General features: G+C 36.3%; 1 protein-coding gene across 1 annotated transcript; it reads right to left on the reverse strand.

Annotated features, from left to right (window-relative positions):
• Nucleotides 1–945: 945 nt before the first annotated feature.
• LOC109109466 lies at nucleotides 946–8,710 on the reverse strand. Its single transcript, XM_019122577.2, has 7 exons — nucleotides 8,619–8,710; nucleotides 7,602–7,728; nucleotides 7,399–7,492; nucleotides 7,173–7,300; nucleotides 3,667–3,809; nucleotides 2,716–2,913; nucleotides 946–1,185 (listed from the first exon to the last, which is right to left on the reverse strand). Exons 1-7 carry the CDS (start codon nucleotides 8,627–8,629, stop codon nucleotides 1,074–1,076), a joined length of 813 nt encoding a protein of 270 aa, XP_018978122.2. The 5' UTR covers nucleotides 8,630–8,710; the 3' UTR covers nucleotides 946–1,073.
• Nucleotides 8,711–9,827: the final 1,117 nt, after the last annotated feature.

A 9,827-nucleotide genomic window follows, 5' to 3' on the forward strand; every position in this document is an offset into this window, starting at 1 on the left:
AATGCTCTCTATAGGGAAGCAGGGGTCTGCTGACAAACAAAGCCACTTCACAGTTGTAATAAGCTGTATGATTTTGTCAGATCTGTCATTCCTCTGCTCTTCACACTTCACACTTTCCCGCGTGCACAGTCTCCTCAGCTCGGGTTTCAGTGGTGCTGAAATTGACACCAAAATTAAAACAAAACACTGAAGCGCATATGAATTAGTGATCGTTGCTGAGAGGATGAGCTGAATTTCACAGGACAATGGCGGGTCATGAATGGCTATTGAATGTGTATAAACATAATAAATAAATTTGACATCAAATATTATTCAAGACTTGATCAAGATGTAACATCATTTTAAATTCAGTTTGGATGGCAACTTCTTCCAGTGGTAACTGGATGACAAAAGGAAGTAAATCCCACACTGAAATTGGTTTAATGTATATGTAGGCTATTATGTTTGACGTCATGTCAGGTTTTTGACTGCAGTTTGATTTGCATATTTGTCCGATTTTAAGTCAGTTGGATGTCTTTTCAACATCAACAAATGCATGTTGTGACATCTTCAGTTTTGTCTGCCGCTAACAGTGTCACATGACTGTATCTGATTTAATCTCTGTGCTCCTTCTTCACACCATGTCAGCCGGGCATCAAGCGATACCACCCAAGAAAGGACTCATCTGTCAAAACAGTCCTCAGGACAAGTTTGCACTTAACAAAGCTCAGGGGTGGCTGGTCATTGAGCAACCAAATAGTCTGAATTACCTGCAGCAGACATACTGTGTGTGAGAACGAACATAACTAAATACAATAACATGTTTGTTTGTTTGTTTGATAGTATTTTTTTATTTTTTTTTTGTTTGCTGCTGTCTAACGTCAAATGCAGGTTTATTTTGAGTTCATGAAATGTGAAAACATGAAGTAAAAGTACAAAAATAGCTTTATTAAGTCACATAAATGTAGTTTTAACAGCTCAATAGAGTTTGGGAGTTTACAGAGCTACAAGTGCATTTTTGGAGCTTTCGAGTTCATTCTGATGATACAGTACACTGGATTCAGATCTTGGCTTCAGGTTCTCCTTTTTCAACGTCAGAGAATGGTACAAAATCTGGACGCTTCTGGTGAAGAGAGAGGCACGGAATCTTCCTGTAGCTTTGGGATGCCATCCAGAACTTGGAGTTTTGGCAAACAGGAGAACACACTGCAGAGGAAACGAATCTCAAGATTAGACTTAGACTTGCGTTCAATTATTCTCTTGACTCTCTTCGAACACTTGGAACGATCTATCACATCTTTGGTCAGCTCTTTTTAAGTAAATTATGATATTATCTTCTGGCGTAGCTATTAACTCGGGACATAATGTGATTTTGGAGACAGATGCTGTATGGCTTTTTAGATTAATTAAAAGCTGTAATTACCTGATTAGTTTTAATCAATCTACCTTTTGACAGCAAGTTATTAAAAGCTCAGTGGTGTTCTACTTTGTGAAAAAAAAGTGCACTTAATTGAATTGAATGTACACTTGTAGGGCACTTCAAATCTTAAAAGTATATTTAAAAAAAAAACTACTTTTAGATAATATAATATTCATTTAATAAAAGGCCACTTAAGTATAATTAGAGAACACTTTTCATTAAATAAAAGGCCACTTAAGTATACACTATTCATTAAAAAAGGCCACTTAAGTATATGTAGAGAACACTATTCTCTAAAAGGCCACTTAAGTATATGTAGAGAACACTATTCATTAAATAAAAAGGCCACTTAAGTATATGTAGAGAACACTTTCATGATTGTTTCTTTACATACTTAAAAGGATACTTCACCCAAAAATGAAAATTCTGTCATCATCATCATCATCATTTCTTTCTTGTGTGAAACATAGAAGACTTTTTTGAAGAATGTTGGTAACCAAACAATTACTGGTAGCCATTGACTTCCATAGTAGGGGAAAAAAATAAAAAAATACTATGGATGCCAAAGGTCACCAGCAGCTGTTTGGTTACCAACATTCTTCAGAATATTTATTTTGTTCAACAAGGAAAGACATTCAAACAGGTTTGGAACAACATTTCATTTTTGGGGTAACCTTACCTTTAAGTACGCAAGTCAAACAAAAATTTTACTTTAAAGTACATTTTAAATCATGTTTTAATACTCTTGTTGTTCTTTAAAGCACTTATTTTGAAGTTTTGACTAACTTACTGAAGCACATAGTAATTATATTATTAATGTACCAAACTGCAACTTCATCATTACAAATGTGTAATTAAAATATAACATTTAAATACATGACGTACAAGTTTCAATAGTAATGAAAAAGTGTATTTTAGTTCACCATAAATGCTTGTCAGTACGAGTACGTTCGACAGTACATTTCTTACCATATTTCCAAGACAATAGAGGAAATTATGAAATTACATAAAAAATCCTACTTAAGTTGGGTCATAAAAGCATTCTCAAGTTCAGCTAATTGCATTTAATATAAAATTAAATTATAATTATATGCAATCATTTATTTGCACATATCATGTAATTATAATCATTTAATTGCAAATGAATGAAAATAATTGTCTGAAAACATTACATTCAGTTCGCTCTTAAGTTTTTTTTATTTTTTTTTAATATTATTTCTGTAATAAGTACTCTTTTTAAAATCGTGCTGACACATACTTCATTTTTACAAGGGTATAACTTGAAGAAACATCATTTAGCTCTTTATTTCTCTCACCGTGAGCGGTAGTCCTCCAGAAACTGGCAGGGGTTGTGTTTGAGGGTCAGAGATCGGAGCGGCGTGCTCCTCAGCAGGGACAGTTCGCACAGAGAGGAAATACTGTTTTCAGACAGGCACAAGTGCTGGATCTCGGGAACCTTTGGCAGCTTACGAATGGACGTCAAGTTGTTCCGGTGAAGATTCAGGATTTTACATCTATAACAAATGCAGATTCTCAGTCATTCTCAAGTGCTGTTAGCAATTGCAATGTGCCACAGAGTTCTACTTCATATACATTGGCCCCAAAAGTGATGCTTAAAATTGTATGAATATCATTGCACTAGATGACAAAACAGTAAAGCAAGCAGGATAAATGTCTAATTATCTAGTGTCCAAATAGCCACTGTAATTATAAGTCTCGTCTAGCATGGCAACACCTAATTTACTAAGAAAAAATATTTTTTCATATTTAGTTTTCCCAGAAAAAGGCACTTCATTCCAGAAATTTTGTCCTGAATATCTGTAGGACAATAAAAAAAGCAAATTTCCTGCAATTTTACATTTCCGCCCAAAACTTCACAGAATCACAAATTATTAGAAAATCTGCAATGCAAATTTAATCTTTTATCAGTAAGACCCATATATTCAAATAAAATAATGTGATCAAGGCTGTTTTTAAAGCTGAGTTTGATGCTTGTACATAATTAACGGTTTCCCTCGTACTGTAAAATAAACTCGTCATATGAGATTACAGCACGCAGCTAAAGTTGCATTACATGTATTTTTACACAGCCATACACACACTGTTACAAAACAACCAATGCAATATAATAGGACAGCCTCCATGGAAAGATCAAGAGGGAATTTGTGTTATATGGTCCCCAGATCTCCATCAAAATTCACTTACAGTGTCAGCAGCTTTTAAAATGACATTTGTCTGTTGTTATAATGTAGAGGTTAGTTTGCTACCTTGGCAGTCTGACAGAGCTGAGATCTCTCAGTGCGTTATCCACCAGCTGCAGACGCTCCACCCGGATCAGTCTCCTCAGGATGCGGATGAAGTTCTCCAGCTGGTACGGATCTCCTAAGTCCTGATAAGACAAGTTCAGCACCTGGGGTCACGGAGACAGAGGCGTAAATGCATTAAAAAGATAACCAGCTGGTTGAAAATAACTGTTTTCTATTTTTATGTATTTTAAAATGTAATTTAATCCTGTGATGCAAAGCTGCAATTTTCAGCATCATTACTCCAGTCTTCAGTGTCACACCATCCTTCAGAAATGCTGCTCAAGAAACATTTCTGATTATTATCAATGTTGAAAATCTTGTGCTGCTCAATATTTGTGTGTCAATACAAACGTATTGATGAGGACTGGTCGTGGGGGAGGTGTTGCAACAATATATAGTGATATTCTCAATGTTACCCAGAAAACAGGATACAGGTTTAAATCATTTGAAATACTTCTGCTTAATGTTACACAAAGAAATCTATTGTACCTCTTGCTCTGGCTTCTGTGTATAGACCACCAGGGCCGTATACAGAATTCCTAAAAGATTTTGCAGATTTCCTCTCAGATCTATTGGTTACCGCTGATAAAGCGCTAACTGTCTGAGATTTTAACATTCATGATGATAATACATATGATGCATTAGTGACCTAATAAACTCTTTTGGAGTCAAGTAAAATGTCACCGGGCCAACTCATCGTTTTAATCATACGCTGAATTTAATTATATCTCATGGAATCGATCTTACTGATATAGATATTGTACCTCAAAGTGATGATGTTACTGACCATTTCCTTGTATCGTGCTTTCTCCGTATTACTGATATTAACTATATGGCTCCGCGTTATCGTCCGGGCAGAACTATTATTCCAGCCACCAAAGACAAATTCACAAATAACCTGCCTGATTTATCTCAACTGCTCTGTGTACCCGTAAACACATATGAACTAGACAAAATGACTGGCAACATGGGCACTATCTTCTCTAATACATTAGAAGCTGTTGCCCCCATCAAATTGAAAAAGGTTAGAGAAAAACGTACTGTGCCATGGTACAAACAGTAATACCCACTCTCTCAAGAAAGAAACTCGTAGTCTTGAGCACAAATGGAGAAAAACTAACTTGGAAGTTTTTAGAATTGCGTGGAAAAACAGTTTGTCCAGCCATAGACAGGCTCTAAAAACTGCCAGGGCCGAGCATATCCACAAACTCATAGAAAATAACCAAAACAATCCAAGGTTTTTATTTAGCACAGTGGCTAGATTAACAAATAACCAGACGCCACCCGATCTAAATATTCCCTCACAGTTAAATGACTTCATGAATTTCTTCACTGATAAAATAGATAACATCAGAAATACAATAACAAATGTAGATTTTACAGCGTCTAATACTTCAGTTTTATCCATCGCACCCAAAGATAAACTGCAGTGCTTTACAACTATAGGACAGGAAGAGCTTAATAAAATTATCAATGCATCTAAACCAACAACATGTTTATTAGATCCTGTACCCACTAAATTTCTGAAAGAGTTGTTTTCTGTAGCAGAAGACCCACTTCTCAATATTATTAACTTGTCGTTATCATTAGGTCACGTCCCAAAACCATTCAAGCTGGCGGTTATTAAGCCTCTTATTAAGAAACCACAACTAGATCCTAGTGAACTGGCAAATTACAGACCCATTTCAAATCTTCCATTTATGTCAAAGAATTTAAGAAAAAGTTGTGTCTGCTCAATTGTGCTCCTTCCTGCAAAAAAATAATCTCTATGAAGAATTTCAGTCGGGTTTCAGGCCCCATCATAGCACAGAAACTGCACTTGTTAATAATACAAATGACTTGCTTCTTGCTTCAGATCAAGGCTGCATCTCATTGCTAGTTTTACTTGATCTTAGTGCTGCGTTCGACACCATAGATCAAGACATACTCATAGATTACAAAACTATACAGGTATCCAAGGGCAGGCTTTAAGATGGTTTAGATCCTACCTGTCCGATCGCTACCACTTTGTTTATCTAAATGGGGGAGTCATCTCAGTTATCACCAGTAAAATATGGAGTGCCACAAGGATCTGCCCTAGGTCCTCTGCTATTTTCAATAAACATGTTGCCCCTTGGTAATATCATTAGAAAATACTGGATTAGTTTCCACTGTTATGCTGATGATACTCAACTACATATCTCAACGAGACCAGATGAAACTTCTAAATTATTTAAGCTAACAGAGTGTGTTAAAAATGTAAAAGATTGGATGACCAATAATTTTCTCCTATTAAATTCAGATAAGACAGCGATATTATTTATATATTATTATATTATTACTTATATATTATTACTTATTGGACCAAAAAACAGTAAACAGAATCTCGTAGATTGCAATTTGCAACTGGACGGATGAACTGTTACTTCCTCTACAGTCAAAAATCTGGGTGTTATATTAGACAGCCACCTGTCTTTTGAAAATCATATTTCCCACATTACAAAAACAGCATTCTTCCATCTTTGAAACATTGGCAAGCTACGAAACATGTTACCTGTTCCTGATGCAGAAAAGCTAGTTCATGCGTTCATGACCTCTAGACTGAACTATTGTAATGCACTGCTAGGTGGTTGTCCTGCATCTTCAATAAGCAAGCTACAGGTAGTCCAAAATGCAGCGGCTAGAGTCCTTACCAGGTCAAGAAAATATGATCATATTACCCCAATTTTACAGTCTCTGCACTGGCTACCTATTAAGTTCTGTATCAGTTACAAAATATTATTACTTACCTATTTAAAGCCCTTAATGGTTTAGCTCCTGCGTACCTAACTAGTCTTCTACCACGCTACAATCCATCACGCTCCCTAAGGTCACAAAACGCTGGACTTTTGGAAGTACCGAGGTAGAGCTTTTTTGCATTTGGCTCCCACACTCTGGAATAGCCTTCCTGATAATGTTTGGGGTTCAGACACACTCTCTCTGTTTAAATCTAAATTAAAGACACATCTCTTTGGCCAAGCATTCAAATAATGCATCTCGTAATCTTGGACTGCAGTTATATCTGATCAAATGCACATATTATTGCATATTATTATTCTTTAGCTTGGAAACAACATACAGAGCTTCCAAATTTTGCTATAAGTTTGATTGCATCATATAATAATTGCTTTTAATAGCGTTTATTGTCTGTTTGATTACGTCTTTAATTGATTTTTCCGTACATTTCTGCCATATGTACATAAACTGACAGTCATCACTGATGAGCTACTACTAAATATTGTAGAAACTTCATTTTCTGTAAAGTTGCTTTGCAACGATTTGTATCGTAAAAAGCCCTATACAAACAAAGTGACAATAAACTTGAATTGAATAATGCATTTCTTAAAAAAGATAAGATAGATAGATAGATAGATAGATAGATAGATAGATAGATAGATAGATAGATAGATAGATAGATAGATAGATAGATAGATAGATAGATGTCTCACTGCACAGTTCTCCCAGTTCTCCTGGAGTCTCTCCTCCCATTTCTGTCCTTCATCCTCCCTCCTCTTCCTCCTGCCTCCTCTGAGAAATATGTCTTCACTGTTAACAGACAGCTCGTCTTCAGCAGGCCCTGTTTGATGACATCACTGATGTGTGGCCAGAGACTGTATCATGGTCACACTGAGAAATATAAATATAATAGAATGGTGACCCCAAATGACCTCTTACCCTCTCTGACCCTGGGGCAGGCGAGCTGGTCTCCACGGACATCATGCTCCTCTAGCCAGTGCCACGAGACAAACCTGAACCGACTGGACGGCAGCTGCATGGAACAAACACAATGACAGCATTCAGTGTTCGTACAGACACGTGAGCTGTCAATCAAACCACACATGATGCTTCACAATCATACTGAGTTTGAACGGACTTACTGGAGTGGCAACAATGCCAGAGTCTGGAGTCAGTTCCACTGAGAAAGGAGTGTGTGTGTCGCTTAACTCAGAGTAGTGCGAGTGTGACTTCGGAAAACTTTCACTGCTGGTGTTAACTCCAGAGGAACTAGATTGAGAGAGACCGAAGCCATTAACTAACAGTTAATGAAGTATTTTAATCACAGTTTGAATATATTTCTAGCTATTAGTCAATTTATAATGAAGTGTAACCAAAAAATTTCAATACATTTGCACAAATAGAGACAAGACCTTGGGAAAATCCTTGTTTGTGTCTCAAAACCTAGTGAACTGACTATTTAGAAGGCATTTTGGGCATAAGGAGCGTGTATCATATTACATGAAAATTTAATATGATTATAAAATTTCAGTTGTTTACGATATAATACTGCAGGCACCTCCGCTGCACCAGTGTGCTGCCTATGTAGGGCGCTCAGCAGGTTTTGAGACACAGCCTGTGTGTAACGAGAGCCTGTGCGTCCTTACATCCGCTGGGCTGAGCTTCTGGTGTGGATTACCGTGAACTCTGCTCACTGATCCGGATTAAAGTCACCCACGACACCCGAGCACTTTATATCACAACATTTTACAATTTGTGCTCACATCTTAACGCTGTTAATGGTTATTGATTATGTATTAGGCCTATGTGCTGTGAAACTGCTGCCTGTAAATGCACATTGTTTTTACTAAGCAAGTATTTACAATAATATGTACTAGTTGTTATAACGATAATCGTTTATATAATATCTGATAACTGTAACAATATCATAATAATTTGTTTTAGGTCGATCTTCATGTAGTATTAATCTTCATTCCAGCGGTAATTCCCATGAATTAAGCAGAAAAGTATATATGCAGTCTTCCACTGACGATTAAAGCAGAACAATCTAAATTAAATGCCATAATGAGTAACGTTAGGCGTTTCCTTTCGGTTCCAGACAGTGTTCAGAAATAAAACCGCAAATGTGCTTCATATGAGGAGATCAAAAGTTTTCCTACCTTTCGGACATGTCCGTTGTTTCTGACAGATCCTTTTGGCATTTGAGTTATTTACAAGGAATACAGTGCGGTTTCCCATTGATGCTGGATGAATAAAGTGAGACAGGTGAGTGTGCGCTCTGCGCATGCGCGGGTTCACTGATCTGCTCACGGAGGTCAGTCAGGGCATCAGTCTGTCTAAGGTTGCACTTCAGTGACTTTTGGAAAATGCAGTATAGCAGTAAAATGTCAATATAGCTGTACCCATTTTATTCTGTATTTTTCATTGTACATGCAGGCTTTGTGAGAGAGACAATTTTGTACTTTTGAAAAGGTACACAGGACCATTTAAATAAACTAAATTTTTAAAAAAGGTATTCTTTTTATAGCTTCCAGATTTCAACAAATAAATAAATTTTTAGTGACTAGTATCATTGTTATGTATGCCTAATCATGTTTTTTATGAACAGAATACAGATATGTCATTAAAATGTTTACAGTTTTATACAAGTAATTTTTTTTTTTTTTTTTTACTGCTTACATTTTTCTAGAAAAACAAAAATAGCAGCAACTAATTAAGGAGCAAATTATTCACAAAAGGCCAAACAAACCAACCAAACAAACGTTTATTATTATTATTATTATTTATTTGCCTAAGCTTACTGTATTCCTTTGAGAGGCTCCCCAGGTTAAGATAAATGTTGTGTTTCAGAAATGAACCACACAGAGCTCCAGCTTCAATTAAGCGGGTCATGGCAGTGGTCAGCAATCAGCAGACATTGTGCTTCATCATGCTTATCTTCTGCAGCAGTGCATTTACAGTTATGTAAGTATTTCTCCGCAAGCATCTGTCATATTGATAAAACATCAATAGTTTTTGTAGAAATGAAACACAGTTGTTCTTATCATTGCTGTGTATGAACACTGCTTTGAGCATCTTCTCATGCTTTGGCAAAGACAAATATAATCTGACTGACATTTATCATGGAAAATAGAGCACCAGACATGTTTTGAATGTTACAATCCTGATTCAATATGCATTTTCCCTTTGCATTAAAGTCCTATGACATTAATTTGACTGTTGCCATCAAGTGCATCTGTTGTAATTAATTATTGTCTTGCCTTTGAGGTGCACAATACTAGCGTTCAATAGAAGTTATTTTCGACATCAAAACCAGCACCGAGGCCTAGATTTCACATCAACTCTAAAATTAAGCACAAGAGGACAAG

Source organism: Cyprinus carpio, chromosome A18, assembly GCF_018340385.1.
Source record: "Cyprinus carpio isolate SPL01 chromosome A18, ASM1834038v1, whole genome shotgun sequence".
Lineage (NCBI taxonomy): Eukaryota > Metazoa > Chordata > Actinopteri > Cypriniformes > Cyprinidae > Cyprinus > Cyprinus carpio.